Genomic DNA, 20,215 nt, shown 5'->3' on the forward strand with positions numbered 1-20,215 from the left:
AAACTTGTGTTATCTGTGCAGGTTTTTGTCTAAGCCCTCTAGACCTGAAAATACATGTCTCTGACCTGCATGAACAGTTTCCATTTCTGACTCAGTATAGAGATAGCAGTGCAGAAAGAGACTGAAACGGTTTGAATGACAAGCTTTTGCTAGGAGCTGGCCATATAACTGCCACAGCCCTCTGGCTCTCCTCAGCCTCCCTTCTGAAGGAAGGATGCCACAGAGATGGCAATGCACCAGCTGTGCACATCTGCAGTGCACATGCTCCACTTTCTTCACTTTTTGAATTATGCCTGTGAAAAAACAGTGGAAATAATTCTGACCATGAGCAACCTCCCGTTTTCACTCCCCTACTCTTGTTGCCTTGCATGGAAATTGAGTACACATAGAATAAGAAGTTATGGTTGTTTCAGCATCAGTAGTGGCCTAACGGAATTACACAAGCATGGAACACTGAAGCCTTTGCTTTACCATTTTATCTTTAGAAGTCAATGTTTTGAGACAGATACAGATAAATGATGGAATATTTTAAAATGTCCCACTCAATCATCCATTCTTATTGTAGTGATACCCTCCCCCAGTCCTGTCCTCCCTCCACACCTTCCTCCCTCCTCTAAACACACTCACACTAGATTTACCAACACTGGAGATAGTCACACTTCACAAGACCATGTAGGCATAGAAAGCTGGATCAGTTGATGTGAGATGTTGAGATGGAGAATGGGAAAGAAGGGAACGCCATCAGAATCCAGGGTGCATGGAGCATCCTGCACTATATATATATATATATGCACACACACACACACACATATATATGCGCTTTTTAGAATTCTCACTAATTTCAGCCACGGGACAGAAATGAGAAGCAGCTGCCCAGCTTGTGGAGATGACAATAAGAACACACGACCAGAATTAGCTCCATGTTACAAACGAGAATCGCTAGGACTCTCCTGTCCAGAAGAGCTGACTGCACATGACAGTCTTCTGCAGAGCATAAATGACCCACATTAGAGTCTGTTCCAATTGTCTCCCTCCAGGAAAGCTCAGCCAGACACAATTCCTTAGCTCATGTGATCACAAACAATCCCTGCATTCAAAAGAGGTGGAAAGTCAGTATTGTCATGTCCCAGCAATTCATCAACACAAGAGAAAAGTCTAGGTAAAAGACTTCAGGCTTTCTGGAGGTTTTTTGGAAGCCAGCAACTGAACTCATTTGCCTTTCAGGGCAAGCGATAATGAGGAAATAGTGGCATTTTAAAAGCTGGTTTTTTTCAGAGTATAATTTTAAATGACAACAAAACCAACCAAAACTCCCAGAAAAACTTTCCCTTTCCATGCACTCGCATAAAACGCTGCACATCATCTGCCCGGTCTGCCCCTGACAGCACAGACAGAATCAGAACAGGTGCTTAGTAGATAGTAAGCTATTAAGCTCTCAAGATACTGTCTGGAACTAGAATTTGTTGAGGAAAATGTATATTAAAGTTGAACACTGCTGCTAACTTAATACAGCCTGATTCACAGTTTTAAACAAATAGTTTAGTGTGCCTGGGACAGTAATTTGGACGGATCTACAAGAGAAAATAAATTGCATCTCAAGTCCACCTGCCTGTCTTAAGCTATGGACAGTGTCTTACGCTTTGGAAGATGGTTGCACCCACATCTCTAAACTCTCTACAAAGATGTTGGTTATTGCCAGGGTGTTTTACTGGACCACTGTGCTCAATGTGGAGATTAATTTCATCAACTGTTAAAACCCATACACCTACCTGTGTTATCCCCTTTTGACCGCGATGCTGTGAACACAGTTTTTCAGGGGTTAAGCTCTCACTCTTAGCTCACAGTACCAGAGGTAACTATTTCTACAATTCTGTGTATGCCTTAGCAGACACACAAGAGAAAAAAAAGAAAAAATAAATGCAAATGAGCAAGTTCATAAATGAAAGCTGGTGACGAAGTATCAGATGTGGTCTCCCATCTCCGGTTTGCACCCACAGTGATCCTATTGCTATTGAAGTTTTCCATTTCCCTCAATGGGGCTGGCTTAGGCAGGGCCACAGAACAGGCACGGTGCTTTGCCACTCTCTCCTAATCAGCTGACAAAATCTGTGCTGGCACAGTCCAGGCAGGTGACATCTTAACAGCAAGTTTCACAAGTTGAAACAGGTTTACTATTGGCTGGTGGTGGCATCCCAAATGTCTGCCAGGGTTGGCTTCTTGTGATCTGCCTGCCAGTTTGGGATAACAGTCTGCTGACTTTTGAGCACCAGTTGTGACCTTGGGTTGTAGACAGAGACATGAAAACTGTGTTCATGTCTAAGATGACATGATAAACAGCAAGGTGCATTTGCAGACATGAAAACAGTGCAGCTCACTAAAAGCAGCAGCAGGAAAATTTGGCTACTTTTGATTCTTTTCATTCTTTTAATCCTCCCCTACCTCTTTGCACGACCGAGAAACACTCTGTATTGATTATGCTGACATTGACAGCAGAGCTGGAATTTTTTTTTTTTTGCACATCTCGGATGAGAAAGTGGGTTATGATTCATCTCACACAATCTGAGTCAAAGTGATTCCTTAAAAAAAAATAAGAAAAGAAAAAAAACCAAACAGTTTTGACACGTTTCCATCAGAAGAGAACAGGCTGGAGGAGAACACTCAGCAAATGACACAGCCCCGTTTAATTCTTTTTTTACCACATTTCACTCTCAGATAAAATCTGGCCTTTCCTCCCAACTAAACTTCAAATGACACTCAAAATACCCCCAAAAGTTACTGGCAAGAGATAAACCACCATATCAAAAAACACAGCGTAAGACAAATGCCATCAGAAGAAGAAATAACAAATGCCACACCGTGCTGCCCACCCACCCCCGTGGAATGGAGATTGCTAGACTGGAAAGTAACAGATTACTATGGTGAATTATCAATTTTCCTAATAGCCTTGAACTATCTAAATGCTGAAGTGTGATAGCGTAAGTGGGTACATTATATTAACAGCAGTTAAAATTACCAAGTGTGATCCTGGAGCGCGCTTTTCCCCATTCCTTATTTTCACAGCCATGTTATTAACCCTGGAAAATAGGGCTTGTGATCTAAATGCTGGGAAGAGCCTTCAGACTGGTTGTAATTTCTCATCACACAAGGCTCAGAAGTCCATTTTGTTGATTTTCACATAAAATAAAGAGTGTGGCCACGGCTGTGGGTAAGGCACGGGATTTGAAGGAATTCTAGGCTCAATTCCCACTTTGCTACTGGTTCTCTGCATGACTCTGGGTGAGTCATCTAAACCCTGCCAGTCAGCCCTTCATTTGTAAATTAAGCACAATAATCATTTCCTGGTCCTTGCCGTATTTTCAGTTTGGGAGCTCTGAGGGATGCATACTGTTTCCTACTTCATGTTTAATTTGCACATAGTGCAGCGTGACCACAGCCTTGTTAGCAGGCCTTAGATGTTACTGCAGTACAAATAAGCCATAATATAACATGGAAGCAACTCAAATTTAGTGCAATGGCTTCAAACAATAGGTGAGCTGTTTTCAGTTTTAAAAAGCAAAAAAAACTGTTCATTTATGCCAGGTCATGTGCATAACTAACTCCAAACAAAGAGAAATTAAACTGTTTTCAAGTTACTGGGACAAAGATTTGTTCAGGACTGCATGGCTGAAAGTGTGGTTTCTAACTCCAGCTCCAAAACTGCCTGCCTGTAGCTCTCTCCAAAACTTAGTCATAAGTTGGGACCAAAAAAAGAATGTCTTGAGGCTTAAAACACTCCAAAGCTCTATCTGAAGTGAAAATTACTTCTTTAAAACTACAATCCAGAAAAACATTCTCACTCATTCATAGACACGCATACATACACCCCCTCTTAAAATACCTCTGTGTATTTTATGAATACCTCTGCGCTTATGAAATCCTGAATGGAAACTCCTGGTTTCACTCGTCTCCATAAAACAGACCTAACAGGAGGAGAGGGAGAACAAAGCTTCTCCATCCTGGATGCCCCTAGATTAACAGTCTGTCTTCAGTTCTTGGCCTCCTCAAGGAGATTCCCAACCAGGGATCCTCTGGGTGCCACAATTTATGGTTTTTAGTGAGGTGATGACATACCCACAGAGAACCCCCCTGAGACTAGCCAATTCATTTCATGTGCGGCAGGAAACAGCCATAAGGTAGGTCACACTTTCGCTTCTTAATGACCTGAGTTAGCTACAGACTAGTGACCTGCAGCCAAAGACCTGATGGCTCATTATCAACTTTTTAGCCATTTCAGTCCATACAGAGTTTACTTTGGGCATCTAAGTTGATAATGAACAAGCTGGATTCTCTTTGAACTGCTTTCTCAGACAAAGGTAGAAAGACTTACTTTGTTTTCATGCAGGACTATTAACTTTGGAGGGTTTGGCTAGGAGCCTCATCGTTCTCCAAAGCCTTTTCAGAAAGAGGCTGAGCTTTGCTATCCATTTATACAGTTCCTAGCGCACTAAGGACCCTCTCACAACACGAGAAATACCTACCACTCTCATGGTCGAATTTTTTTCCATAGATATTTTAATTTTTAAAAATGCTGAAGAATCCTGTAGAATACAGCTGCACTTTAGAAAGACACATCCGTGATATTTCATTATCACATTTCACTCCTCTTAGAAGACAGCAGGAAATTATCAGCCTTCATTTACTGACTGTTGGGACAAACCTAATTCCACTCATGGCCTGAAACCCACCTTTCTTTCACAGCACACAGGTGGATCGTGGAAAGCCCTTTGCTGAAATGCTACCTTGGTATTTGCACTTATTCTCCATTAAATGACTTCTGCATCAAATCAGTTCTGTTTAAAAGTAAAAATATGTCTAGATTGACTGCCAGCAATTCAAGCTAAACCAAGGACTTAAAAACACCAAGGAAGTCATGTTGCTTGCTACCTGTTCCAGCTGGCATTTTATCACCTAGAGTAACAAAGGGTAATTTTGGTTTTGATGCAAGACTTAGATCACATCTGTGAAGCAGTCCTGGTCTCTGAAGAGACTATGCTTCAGAAACACTCATGATGCAAAGTCTCATCCACTTGGATGGATGAGGATAAGAAGAGGAAAAAGGGAATGCAAGTCTCCTGCCTCCTGCCACATGTGGGTACCAGGTGCTCAGGGCTTACAGGAGTGCGACCTTCCCTCATTCCTGAATGCTACATCTGATTGATTTTTATTAAGAGATGTGCACTCAAGACTTTATAACACTGAGATCCCTGGCATAAAACGATCTAGGTGCTTAACTTCACAAAACATTTTTGCTCAATCACTGCAGCGTAGGATGTGGATCACATCAATAGCAGGAAGAATGAAACTTTTGCATCCACTTACACAGTCTTTCAAATGCTGAAAAGCAACTTAAACCAGCTCACAGTCTCTGCATCCCTGTTTTTTCTTGCCTTTCTCATGGCTGGAGATAAATGCATGTAGACATGGTATATTTTGCTCTCCAGCCACTCACTGGCCTCCTCTTTTTCTCTTCCCACTTTGGAACTGTGGGCCAAAATTCACTCCGTAGGTTGCATTGAGACCATCTGTATAAATTTACTCTTCAAATTCTACCTGCACTTGCCGTGCAAGGATGTGGGCAGTCACAGGACTCCCTGAAAGAAAGCTGAGGTGGGGGGTGGCAAGCATTGACAGAAGTGAGACTGAAGAAAGAGGCTCTGAAAGCCATTTACCAGGGTAATTAAAGCCCCTGGGGAGCAGAGGGAGGGTGACTCCACTTGCGGCAGGCCACAAGAGGGCGGCTGGATGTTGCTGGTACTGCACTATGACCCCTCTGAGCACAGGCTGCTCCCAGACTTTGTAGCCTGTGCGCAAATGCTGGAATATGGCTTGAACATAAAAAATAATAACTTGAACTACAATGGAGAAAAGGGTCCCCATTATATGTCTGTTCTTCCTGCTTTTGTGAGTGGTTACATAACAGAAAATGACTGTCGGCTCATCAGTCATTGAAAATCTAACCTACTATTTTCTGTCCCAGATGTTGTTCAGATGAGTACATACGCTGTCTTGCACAAGAAACCCTGCCTTTAAACAAAAGGCATGATGACACATCACATTACATGGCAAAATTATGATGTAATTATGCTCTTGTAATAATAATATGCATCTTTTAATGATAAACTTTTCAGAGGAGATCTACGAATACAGGCAAGATATGACAGCTTTTATGTTCTTTTTCTGGTGGTAATTCAGATGAAATTAAGAGGCTACCTGAGCCTCTTAGACACTATAGAAATGCCTGGTGAAGACTGAAATGCAATGTAGAATATGTTCAATTTAGAGACACTAGAACTGTTCAACGCACAGAGCCATGTCAAAGGAAACAAGATACCATGAACTGCAGGAAGCCATACCTGGACAACGTAGTGTGCCTCCTCATCTGAAGCTTCTATGACTCTACCACACTCTGTCCCATATCTTATTTGGACTGCTACCTGCTAACCCATGTCCTGCCTCTCAAGAAGTAAAATTAAGGAATACCTTCAACACAGCTTGGACAACAGGTCTCTGGTCCTAGTGAAGGATTTTTAGCTTATGAATGGAAGCCTAATGGAGGTGCAAAGCCAGTGGGTGGAAAGGTTGACAGAGCCTTGACAGATTCAATGGTGGTGCAACTTACTGTTCTTTAGTCTTAATTGTGACACAGCATCTCAAAGAACCACTGGAGATGAAGGCTCCTCCGTGGGGGGCACTCGTACAACTGCTGCTGTTAATCAGTTCCTGTCTGAAGTATTATGCAGACTAAGTGCCCTGCAAATAGGATGAAAGGGGCAAAAAAGAAGTCTGGAAAGGTAAAATGATCTGCCACAGGTCTCACAAGAGGTCAGGACGAGAAGCAGAAAAGCAAGTCAAGCATCCTGCCTGTTGGCCTTGCTCCTCAGCCTAACTCTGCACCACCTCTCCCATTGTCAAAGTCAGGGCAAACAGCAAATACACCTAAGAAGGCTACATATCCTGAATTATCAGCTTTGAGACAAATCAAGGTCCCTTTATTGCACAAACTGAGTATTTTCAACAGAATCACCTTAGTATCTCTCTTCTCCTCATGTATATACCTGCAGCGCACTGGGACTACAAAAGGAGACTGCTGTTATCAAATACATAAAACAGGTGGTTCCTTTGGTAGCTCTGAGTGCTTACGGTAAAATACCAGCGAAAGTTTCTTCTGACCAGTCAGGGAAACTCCTCTGCTTTGGGGAGTGACTCAGCTGGGACATAGTCCAGAAGGCAACAGGAGATGAGGGGCCCTGACGGCACTTTTCCAGTCTTAATCAGCATTGTCTGCTTGGTGATAGAGACTGATAAGCTGCCAGAAGTAATTTCTTCCTATGAGACTTGAAACAGAGGTCCAGAACAGTTGTGATCATTGTGTGTGTGTGTATTTTTTTTTTTTTTTTTTAATGCAAAATCAAGGGCTTTAATTTCCCCTGGTGGCCAACGAGCAATTTTGATAGTTTCATCCTAATCTCCTTTAAATATCCATTTCTCTTCCCCCAACTTTACCCAATTTCCACTCTACAAAGTCTTCTTTTTTTTCCAACAAATCAGACATGTCTATCTACAATAGCACATTTATCAACGGGGAGGGCTGTGACAAGAGAGAAACCATCCCTACTGCACAGTGTTTAACACATTTGGGAATCCTTTCTAACAAAAAGGGATTTGATTAAAGACAGCCAACTACCACAGATCAGCAACTGAATCAGCAGTAAAGAAGGAAGAGTAGCTTAGACTTAAGAGACTTCAATTTGCTGATCTGCCAAGGACTTCCCAGGAGAAGTCACTCCATAACCTACAGGAAGGTAGAAGGGGACATATACCAAAGATGGAGGTGCTTAGATTTAGTATGGTAGTGTGGTCTTTCAACAAAACTAAGTTAGGCAGAATACCCACCACGCATGTTTAACTCCTAAAAATTCAGTGTTCTTTTAAAATTAATTATGCTTAGTGATGATATTTCCATGCTTAAGCACTGCCTTGCCAATGGCAGCTAGAGGATTTCCCAGTGACTGGACCATGCTGCTGTGGTAAGTCTAAGCAACAAACAGCTGCAAACTGTGATCTTGCTGCTCCGCATGCTGCTTCTGGCTCTCACCATGTGCCTGGGCTCCCTGGGAACGCTGTGTGAACCATGCCATGCTGCCAGTTGCGTGTGCTTGCATGAGCAATCACTGGCTAGAACAGTTCCCCCAACTCTGAAACCACCTTCAGTAATTTCCACCCAGGGAAGCTGCAGAGAGGTGTGGTGAGCACAGACCTGATGGAAGTGCTGGCTGTCCTGCTCCTGAACTCAGTTTACTTGGTCTGCCAGTAGTACCAGCCGGCATTTCCAGGGCAAAGAGACAACTTTAGTGTCTCCTACTCCTCTTCTCTCCCCAGGAACCTCCATTCTGCCCATGCTGACCCGAGAATCAAGATGGCTTGATCAAAAATCAGAGATATGGCAAGTGAAATTGGAGAAAGAAGATGGTTACAGAAAAGATCCCAGAGTGCTGACGGGCCAAGTAAAATGACCTTTCTCCAGCCTGACAGTTCAAATGTAATTATTCCAACAAATTATTTTCATGACTTAATATAACGCCTTCCAGCTTTCTAGCAAGGTTAATTAGATTCCTCAATTCAAAACCTATCTGCTCTTAACCAACTTTTAATATGCTGAAATCCAGTTTTCTAAATTCAAACTAATAAAAGTGATTAGCTGACAGCTATCTGGTACGCTACAATTACCATGGCATTTAGACCTCAGGCAGAAGATATTTAATGCAAATCAGAGTCAATGTCTCTGCCCATTTGTCCTTTTTCTGATTATTTGATCAATGTGCCATATGAATCTTGTACAATCCATGCTACTATGCTAAACAAATAAAGAACAAAGGCAGAGATATTGGTTGAGACAGTTAACCAAAGTTGAAAGACTCTTCTTTTCCTCCCACACTTAATTTGTTCTTTCCATATGAGCATGAAGTTACTGAAAGGCACTGGCTGACAGCTCAAGTAGATGGGTATTTAGCTCTGACATAGCCAGAATTAATACAAAACTCCTGGCCCACACTGCCATATCAAAAAGCCTCATCCACTGTGACTCCAGAGACCCATCTTCCCCTGGGAGTAGCTCGGGTTGGAACAAACCTAGGAGGATGCGGGCAGCCCACCTCTTTGATTTTATCCAACCACAAAAAGCAGTTGTGCTCCAGACCTTCTGGTTTTGTTTTATGTTTTTCTTGGTAGGTATATAATTAGTTGTGGTTGTATCTCCCAAATGGCTGCATGGGGCACAGCATGCCTAGAGAGATGAGGAGGAGTTCAGCCCAACACATGGTTCTTTCACACATCAAGAATGCCAAGGCTGGACACCACTTCAGAGATGACCTTCAGTGGCATAGACTGCAATTAGAAGATCAGTTAGATGCAGCTTGTAATTAAACATCACCTGCCCAAGGTAGGACTAGAGTTGTTGTTTGCTTTGTGTCTTCCAGCTTGCATCATGCATTATTATTCCATCTTTGATCATGCTACTGCTTATATAAACAACACTGGCAAAACTTCTGAATGCTCTGGAGCTTCCTTTCCATTTCTTGTCTCCTGCTGAATTGGCATGGCATTGGTCTGACCTCCCATCTGATAGCCAAACTGATGACCTACCATTGAGAGACTTTATGTTCCAAGCCTTTGAGCTATGCATCCTGTTTGGATGAAAAAACTTTGATGTACCACACTCTCAAACAGAGCAGAGCCATCTTAGTGATACAGTATTAGTCTGCAAAACCTAAGCATTTCAGCTTCATAAATACAGGTGCTAAACAAAACTAAAGCTCCACTTCAGGAAGCAATTTCTGAGCTGTGAGGAAAATTAATCACTAGCAGCTTATCAGGGTAGGTGGTTGACTCACCATTGCTTGAAGTCTTTAAGATAAGATTAGATTTTTTTTTTTTAAAGTCATGATTCAATCATATTTCTGGGAGAAATGAAGAGTAGGACATTAAGTGGTATAATGCCAAGATCCTTTCTGACCTTGAATCTCCAAGTTCTTTGTTCACCTGTTTACCTTCTTGGGCTATGAGGAGAACTGGGTGGGCTTTGGTCTGTCAACCAGCTCCTGCCACTCACAGCTCTGCATTAATAAAATGACAGTAATCAAATCTCAAACTTCAGGGCTTCAGCCATTTGCCTGAAGGGAGTGGGGAAAAAAGTTTCTCCCTCTTGCCCGCCCACGCTAATGGCTAAATACATGTTATGTTTGTATGTTGTCGCTTTGCTTTTAAAACATCAGAGAGTGAACACAAATAAATATGGGCAGAGACGAAGTCAAATGCAGCGGCACAGAAAATGCTCTCTGGTTATCCTCTCTTCAGTTAGTCATTCTTGCTCACACCTTAGATCTGTGCTACTCATCAACTGTGATGACTATCAATATCTATAGAGAACACATTTCGGCTGTGAGGGTGGAGACCACAGAAGGTAGAAGGTACTGATGGAGAATGGGGACTGATATCAATCCCATCTACAAGGGCAATGTTTGTTTGATGAGAACATCTTGACCTTCTCATGTAATCAGATCCTTGTCACTGCAAGATCCTTGTTTATTAGTGAAACCTTGGTCCCACCCGCTTTCCGATTAAACCAAACCACAAAAGTTTCTTTAAGTCAGAAATGTTTTGGTCCAACAAAAATCTGTAGCAAATAGACCTAGGGGGCAATATAAATGAAGTTTTTAAGAAATGATGAAATAAAGGAAGATAACGAACACAAAATGAATGGCTTACCCAATCTTTAACTCTACAAACTACAGCAGTTTGTTTCCTAACACTGTTGCCCAAGCCTGTAAGAAACCAAGCATCCAGACAAGATGCATCGAATATGCCCAAGGCTCTTGACTTTAATGCAGGTTCAGAGGCTATATCACTTGTGTTTTATATAAAGTGAAGATACATATTTTACACCTACAGATGCCCGAGATAATTCCATTCTATACCACTTAAGAAGGAAATTAGCTGCTTATCTTTCTCTACGCAAGGAAGACGACATGGTTATAAGCCACAGTTCAGATTTGTCTTCCTTGTACTTGTTGGACCCAGTTCTGGGCTAATGCATCCCCATGTAAAACCAACCTGATTGACTCAAAATGGATTTCCTTTTAATCTATGCCAGCATACAGGAAATGAAGATCTATGCCTTGGGAGCAGAACACATTTACAATGCCAGGTTTTTTTGCAGCTGCAATGAGAAGGGATGAGGCAGGCGGGCAAGACAGCTCACCGCACCTGAATTCAGCCTAGTAGCCTAGAAGCTGGGGACAGATGGTGTGAAAATGAACCAGACACTGAAAAATTTAACTTTATAACCAGAAAAACTATAAACATACAGCAAGTGAGCATGAGATTTATGCTGAAATTACAGAGGAATTCCTATGGATGATTACACTTGCAGCCCAAGCATGGAAAGAAAATCCATCAATACGAACGTCACTACATTAACAGCGCAGCTGTCAGGCCTCCCTGTTACCAAATCTGGGAAATACAGAAAGGGGCTACAGAAACTTGTGATGTGGCACTGCTTACCAAAGTAGTCATCGGAGGGAGGATTCTCCATGTCATACAGCATTTTCTTGGTCAGATGTTCCAGCTCATCCTCAGGCCTGAAGGCAGGAGTGCTTGATGCAGGTCCAGAGCTTGGATACCCACTCTGAAAAAAAAAAGGACAGTCTGTGATGTGGTATAAAAACATTTGCCCACAGAGGGTCTATTGGCAGTTCAGTGTTGAACTTAACTCTTTGTCTTATTTTTGCTTTTTTTAAAACCCAAGGGATTCACACAAGTAAACATCTCATTTAATGTAATGAAAATGGACTCCTAAAAACATCCACTGAAGTGCTATATATCCTCCTAGAATGAGAAGTATTCCGTGCCTCATAATTAGGTGTCTACTGGGTAGCACATAATAATAAATAAAGGAGAAAATTATTCCAAGGATAACTTGCCACAAACATTTTCCAACACTGAAAAAGGCTTTGGAAGCATTTCAGTTTGGATTTGGCAAAAGCTTCCATCACTTAACAGTGCAATATAAAAGAAGCTAGAACAATCATTCCTACAGTGGTGGAGTATATGGACAAAGACAGATAATCCCGAGCTGCTAGTTATATTCTCTTCTTGTTTGTTTTGACACAAATCCTGCTGTTAACGTTAGAGACAGCAGGAGCTGGTCCACAGATTTCTAGTACTAGGGATAGAAAGGTTTTAATATGTGCTTAGAAACTGAGACCTCTTGGCCTTCATATGCTAACAGCTGGCATACAGTATTAGTCTGTCTCAGTGAGTCTTCTCCTTGGAAAACAGCAGAAGTATGGGCATATTTTGAGAAGCACAGAAATACTCTCATGCCTAGAAATTTCTTAGAAGAAGCTAAGTTTGGTGTCCACAATGAGAAACTCGTTCATTTCAGGACTAAAAAATGCTGACACCAGCTTTCTTTGCATGCATTGCTTTCTTGAAAGACTTGCATGTGAAAACTAACTTATTTATGAAATGCAGCATTTCAGTAAAGCAAGTGATTTCATTGATTAATTGCTGCCTTCATCAAGGATTGCACCTTAGATATGAAATTTATGAGCCTTAATCTACAAGGAAGCATTTTTCCATGCTCCATACCTACTTAAATGGGAAAAAATGCAAAATTGCTGGAGAAACAACAATACACTGGCCACTTCTATCTGGCTTGTATAGACTACATCTGACATGATGAACCTTTATTGAGCCAGTCATGTTCAACAGAGAACAGCAGCTTTAAAGCACTGCAAGAGAATTAACTAAAGGCTTTCACGCTTTTTTCTTTCAGGCAAGAAGGAGATTTCAAATGAGGCATCAATCAATGCAGCGCAGGTCTCAGAACGGTGCTTAGCAATAATACTTCAATCATCCACTCCCAGAAACCAAACACTTGCATGTTCCTGACCTTGTCACATTTATTTTTCTAGGGCCCATGCTAAGCTGTACACCATCACCCCCACCCCCCCCACCCCCAACTTGCTGACCTGATCTATCTCACGGGCGCTGCACCCATGAGCGCGGCAGATGACTGTACTCTCTGGAAGTGCTGGATTTGCCATGCACACACACAATACGGCAGTTGCACCCACTGCCTGCCCACCAATTGCTCTCTAACAGAGTAGCAGCAGTGCACAAGGGACATGGGTGGCATGGTCCCTTGGAAGAAAGGGCACCTGGAATAAGCCCCAGGTTGGATGAATTTCCCTGGAGGGCTGTGTGAGGTCTATTTGCCACACTGAGTGAGATATATTCTCCCTGACTGAGAATATAAATTGGATCTACCATACATTCAGGTTTTCACACAGATACTTTCTTTTTCTGCTCAGGGTTTTGTGCATTTGTCCAGGACTTCTAGATGCCTAGCAGTTGTTCTGAGGAAGCTGTTGAACATCTGGAAATCCTGAACATCCACACACAGCTCAGTAAACTCTATTGTAAAAATGCAACCACACTGATGTGTTTGGGTTACCACAACTTATTTTTCATATGGGGAGACAGGCCCGTATGGTGCACAGGACTTGCATTTGCTTTCTAAGTCATGTAAGTGCCATGTCTGTGGGATATATCATTTTGGTGAGGATAAGGCCACTCATATGACTACGAGTTTCAGAGCCAGATACTTGACCCAGCATACCCAGACGTCCTTGGCCAGTGCTTTGTGGCTGTTTTTAGAAGGCTGGTTGACAACTAATTCATTATAAATAATAAATAGTATAACTCTAAAAAAAAAGGTTTATTAATAAGCCAATTAAAGGTGCCAAACATAAAGCATTTAATCTTGGAACAACCTATTTTTTTCCCTTTGCTCTCTTGTTCCTAAGAGCTGATCATGAATCTCACCTGAACATATATTTTAATGCAGCAAGTGTAGCCAAGGATTTATTAGCTTGAGAAATCAATCTGGCAACTGAGCCTCTTAAAATGTTATTCCATCTATTGTACCTATTTCAGTTTCCATGCAGAAAGGAATGACCACTGCCACCCCATTGACTGAGACTCCTTCCCCAGACTTTGCACAGAGAAGACAGTATAGCCCGCAGCTGATGATGGCCCCCATCCCCACATTTCCCCCATTAGCAATCACCAGTGTGGCACAAATGTGTGGAAGCATCATGCTCCAGCCTCTTTGCTGGGCTCTGTCCACACAATCTGAAACACTGCTTTTACTCTTGGGCCTTATAACATAAATGGACCAAAACAGAAGGCATGAGCTGCTACCTGTTCACAGAAAAGGGAAATGAGATACATGGAGCTGAAGCGATTTGCCTATCATCACATGTGGGCTCTAAGGCAAAAACAAAACCTGCATGCAGGCTGCTGCGAGCTCCATGTCTTCAGCCTTACACATAGCCCACCAGGGCCAGACTTGGTGTTGCGGACCTACACCAGCCACTCTCTGACCCAAAGCCACCACACCTGCAGGCCACCACCAGCCCAGCTTTGGCAGGGCACCCTGAGCAGGCGCGTGTGAAGTCTCTCCTTGTCTTCCACACTGGCTTCCCACACCTCCTGATCGGGGGGCTCGCTCATGCACGCTTGTGTAAGGGCTTGGGCTGTGCCATTTAAAATGAAAGACCCAAATCTGCAGATTTTCAGTTCTGTCTCTCTCTGGTTTTGGAGGCCACATTGCCTCGTACACACAATAAATAGGCTGCTCTCGTATTTTATCTACATTGCACTTTTCCAAACCAGGCGGATTTCTTATCCAGTACCCAATGTCAGCAAAAATAACAAATATCAACCACAATGTTATGAGACACTTTAACTTATTTTGACTAAAATGCTATGCCTTTTTGACCAACATTTAAGCAGTGCTAGGCATATCTTTTTCCTCCTTGCATGGCACATGCTGACTATGTGTCCTGTGCCTTCAGGAAAATGCATTTCATGCATATGAACATGCTCTTGAGTTTGCTGGAACACGCACGCACACAAAGAGAGAGAGAAAAGTGTTTCCTTAGTTCAATCTAAAACGTTTGTTTCAGCAAAATAGTTTCCTTCCTCCTCCTTTGTTAGGTCAGGGTAAAAATATAACTCTGGCTTTCCTTACAAAACAGAGTTGTGTTGTTGTTGTTTATTAAACTTCCTCTATTTTCTCCTGATCTGTACAACGATCAAGGCTGTCTAGAAATCCAGTTTGCTGTCTAATCTACCACAGTTATCTTCATGCATTCTTTTTTCTCCATGATGCCGCAATGCACACAAATACATACTTCCTTAGCTAGACACGGTTCAAAGCTGGGATCTGTGCCGAATTGCGGCATGGCCTCCCAAATTCCCTGAGCACCTCTCTTGTCTGCCTAACCACAGCAACATCAGGGATGGCAAGCTGATCCATGAAAATGGAAAAGAGCCTTGGTCAGCATAATGCCAGCAGGAGGGACCATGCTTTGGGAGCAGGAGCACCTGAGTCTAACCTTTGCTACTGCCATCAAATATTGAGCAACTTCAGGGAAGACCATGACTATTGCAGTCGCATGTGCAGATGCAAATGCATTAATGAATAAATACTGTCCTGCATGCTTAGTTAATGAGATGTTTAGGAAAATACCAGCATTCCTAGGGTTAAACCCCATGGCAGAAAATATCTTCATGCTACAAACGAAAGGAAGTGAATTAATCGCTTGTGCCACTCTCAAAGTGCTGCAACAACATCTGGCTCATCTTCCTCATTAAAGTTCAGTTCCTAAAAAGCCAGGTCAAAAGAGGCAGTCGCGTGGAATCACTGCATAATTATTTTGGTACACGAAGTTGATACTCGTTTCAGTGCTGCTCTGCCCTGTGTTTTCTACTGCAGATCTCACTGGTAATCAGCTGTCTCTGATGTAATGGCTGCCCCGAGAAGGGAGCTCTGCAGTTAGTGCAGTACATTCGGCAACACGAACCTTCCTCATACACAGATAAATTTTTACTGGAATGGGTAAAACCTACAATGCAAAATCTGCAAAGACATCTGAAGATGATGCTGTGATGAATGCACCATCATTCAGAGTGCACTGTATGTGGTCATTTTTCTTGTCCATTTGCAAATGTTGTAGAAGAAGCTGCTGCTCTCTGAGAGAAAATAACTTCAATTATGTGTTCCCAATTACAGAAACGTGGAAATTATCTTCTTTTCAGAAGGTAGAATTAGCCCAATTTGGAATTGAAAGGCAGCCAGAAACATCTTTCACTGATACTTACTTTCCCTTTCATTTTTTCCTTCTTGTTCATTTGCATAAAGCTAGCACTTTCCTTTCACTTCACTCACCAAAACTGATAATCACTTAAATAAACAGTTAAATAGCATCGCAACACATTTTTTATTCAATGGCCTGACAAAGACCATACTTTTTCATTTAAGTTATTGACTGTCCAAAGCAATCGCAAACTTTCAGACCAAAAAAATCCAGCATGGTGCCACACCTCTCATGAGTCGCACTCCCAAAGAAATATCAAGATTGCCTGCAGCTGTAATTCAGTTTATAATTAAGGCCAACTGATCTCTGTTACAGAGGAGATGCACTGGAAAAAATATTTTAATTCTTCATTTATTTTCCCAGTGAAGAGTTACAGCTGCTAGAGCACATACAGATTCCTGAAAAGACGATTCTGCCTGGATTCCCTGCGACATGTATGTTCCTCGGTTTACTGCTGGTCAGAGAATAATTCATTGCGATCGTTTGAAGAAGCTGCCCTGCATGAGGAGACACCCACCGACAGCCAGTGACCTTCTGCCCGTACCAGCAGCCTGAAATCTTTGGGCAGGCAGGAGAGAGATCTCCCCTGGGGCATGCTGGAGTGGGACGAGCCATTGGTTCCCTCGCTGCCTACCTGCCCTGCCACCGCTTCCTGCAGCAAACCAGCAATCCAGAACGGGCAGTTCTGGCAGCAGAACCCGCATTTGTTAAACACTGGCTTGCTCTGAAATAGGACAGTTCTGTAACTACTTCAAAGCTCTAGAGGATATTTTTCTTTATTTTTTAAACTTCATTACTGTAACTGTATCCTCACTTAGCTATCCATGCACATTCCCTGTCCTCTTCTAATCCTCCTAAGCTCTTAGTTTCGATGATCTCTTGTGACATTAAGTTACACAGAATTTGAGTAATAATAACAACAAAAACATTTTTCTCTGTTTTAACTTCACAGCCTGCAATTTTGCCCAAATGTCTCTTTTTCTTACACTGTGAAACTGCGATGCAGACAGGTGGAAGGTGAGGTGTCTTGTTGATAGTTTTAAAAGCAAGACAATAGAGCCAGAATGCAAAAACATTAAAGAGTTGAGAAGTTCCCAGGACTTCCGAAAATCAGGCCACTCATACAGGTGTCTATTTTGATTTTCCGGAGCACAGCTTTTAGCTTATAGTCATGAAACCAAAATCTTGGTCTCTGAGTACTGATACTGCATTCAACTGGATCACCATACATGCACCCTAATTACTCTGTACAATGGGTTTAACAATATTTCTCTCTTAATTAATCAGTGCCTGCAAAGCTCTCCAAGATTCTGTGATGTCAGTGACTACACAGAGATAGAGCATTTTATTAATCATCAGGCATGGTAACAAATGAGCACGACTGTTTCGTCCTTGGATTGTTTATATGCTATTACATGCAAACAGACTAAGTACCTATTCTTGCTATTCTACATGTTTTCCCTAATGTTTAGAATCTGGAAGGGGCATTTATTTTTGTTTGGTATTATAAAAGTTGGATAATCTGTAAACATGGCTCTCTGCTGCTTGCCTCTGCACTGAGCACGACTGTGTTAAACAACAGCTTCCACTTCTATTATGGAGAGTCGTCGTTTCTGCTGGACATTGTGGTTTGTTTATATATTCAGGGTTAACAGGAGATGAGCTAGATTTTTACAGAGCAACATTGGCCATTTCTCATTAGAAAAAGCAAACCAAACAGATCTCCAAGTAATAAATTTTTTACAAGTTATCTCAGGAAACAGTAGATTTAAATTATATTTCAAATAAGAGCACCTACAAAATACTACATTTTAATGTCCCATTGGTGTTTAAATGTATATACAGAAACAAGTGCAGCAGTGCCTGATCTTGCCTGGGGCCTCTTGGCCCTATCATTACACAAATATGCTTTACTTGTCAAGGCTTATCTCATATGAAAAGGGGAGCAGGCTGTTTTGTTTTGTGTTTTCCTATTAACCCCACTTTGGTATCGGTCATTTTAGGCACTTTTAAAAAAAGCCAGGAACTCAAGCCACAAGCTGGATGGTACTACTGAGAGGGAGAATGAGGCATCACCTTTATACCAACACATGGATAAAGAGATTGCATCATTTTAGCCCTATGTTTTTGGCTGGAAGAGCTTGGTCTGCTTCATAAAATTACATCATGAGGTTTTATGCTTACTCATCTATTTGTTTCAAGATTGAAGGCTTTATTCTGCTTTAAGCTGCTTGCCTTGCCACAGGTCTCTGGACTTAGAGTCAAGCATTCTCTTACTCACATGTATCACCACCAGCAGTAAGGACCCTATAGGCTGCTTATCAACTCCCCTCCTCTTTATTTTGTAATACTGTAGGCTTTCAGAGCTGCCTTCAAAGCATCAGTTAATTAGGCATTATATTTACTGCTATCAGCAGGTCAAAATCTGCATTTCAGAGTAGGAGCCATAAGCATCCATGGGAGATGAGAGTCTCAAAGCTTTAGTCCCAGGCTGCACAGGGAAGTGCTGTCAAAGGGTTTGCATTAGGTTCTTGTCACCTTGGGGTACGTAGTGCCATCTGGGGCTTCTTGCCTGGAGGGATGATGAGCCTCAAGACCTGTAAAGAGCTCCCTTGTGTAAATCCAAAGTAACACTACTGAAAGACATCGAGCTGTGCGGTCACAGCGAGTGGCACTCCAAAGTGGGGCTCACGGTCTCCCCACCAACTGAGCTGTATCCTGATCTTATAGGAAAGCACAGGGGCACACCTGATAAAAGTGGGATTGCTCCAGTATTCATATTGATGAAAAGACATGCGTTTGCTGACACAGTACACAACCAGCCCAGACAATTCATTGCCACAATAAAACAATCGGAAAAAAATACCCTTCTTCCAAAACCTACCCTTCCAGAAGTAGCCCCAAAACACAAGAAAATAATTGAACTTTGTCCTTTCTTAAGTTTTCAATTCACAAAGCACTTCATAAAGGCAGAGCTCAACCATTTTCACAGATGATGAAGAATGACACCGCATGACGGGCTTACACACCTCTGGTGCAGTGCCTTCTCCAGCAGACCACAGCGACGAGGGAGCTCACCACCATTCACCATGCGGTGCTGGGGGTTGGACTGGGTGTCTGTGCACTGAGCACCACCTGCCCTGCGGTTCAGGTCCATCGCCTATTGAAAAAATAGGCTGTCCCAGCTGCAGTGCCTTATCAGGTAACAAAACCAGAAGTGCTGGGGCATCACTTGTTTCAAAAGAAAAATAAATCTCACAATTTTAATGGTACTAATTTTGCATGTGAAAGTTGTATTCATACTGTATTAACAGTTTAAATATAGCTTTCTTGCCAGATGCCTGAATATGCTAGAAAAGATACTTAAACTATGCAAATTTGGTTTCTGTTTTAATACACAAAGAAACTTAAAATCACATCACTTTCCATCACCAAGACAGGTTTCAGTCTAAGCTTTTTTCATGTGAAAACTATAACAGCAAACAAATGGTTAACCAAATGTGTTTAACCCACTATCTGCAGTCTCACTTTTAGTCAACTGTGACACGGGCCATTACACTTCCCAGGACACCAGTGACTTAAATGAAGACTACATATTTTGCTTAACATTAAAAGATTATATATATAAATTACAGTAAAAAAAAGCTTCTCAGGCTGGAGTGCGTGCTTGATTCAGCATCCATAGCATTGGAGGGCAGGATTCCTGAGTTTTATCCTGAGCAATATTCTTAACCAGTCTGATCCTGCACCCTGCTGTTATAAATGGTGTTCATAATGCTTGACTGTCTCAAGAGAGTTTGAGAGTCTCAATGAACTCTTGATTACAAAATGCTTTGAGATCCTTGAATGAAAGATGCTGAATGAGTACAAATTATGACTACTGTTAATTATCTTTAGTAGCCAAAATTGTGCCTCCTTCCACTCACATAGAATCATAGAATCATTTGGGC

The 20,215-nt window shown here is 42.0% G+C and overlaps 1 protein-coding gene across 1 annotated transcript in view; it reads right to left on the reverse strand.

Annotated features, from left to right (window-relative positions):
- The window catches only part of LOC104165003 (lipoma-preferred partner homolog), a 74,083-nt gene extending 59,467 nt beyond the window's left edge, over positions 1 to 14,616 (reverse strand). Inside the window, exons 1-2 of the mRNA XM_009704509.1 lie at positions 14,503 to 14,616; positions 11,599 to 11,722 (exon numbers count right to left, since the gene is read on the reverse strand). Of these exons, the coding sequence (XP_009702811.1) occupies positions 11,599 to 11,722; positions 14,503 to 14,616 (238 nt within the window). The remainder of the gene's footprint in view (positions 1 to 11,598; positions 11,723 to 14,502) is intronic.
- Between the last annotated feature and the right edge of the window lie 5,599 nt (positions 14,617 to 20,215).

The sequence above is a fragment of the Cariama cristata genome, unplaced genomic scaffold (assembly GCF_000690535.1).
Source record: "Cariama cristata isolate BGI_N322 unplaced genomic scaffold, ASM69053v1 scaffold26327, whole genome shotgun sequence".
Taxonomy (NCBI): domain Eukaryota; kingdom Metazoa; phylum Chordata; class Aves; order Cariamiformes; family Cariamidae; genus Cariama; species Cariama cristata.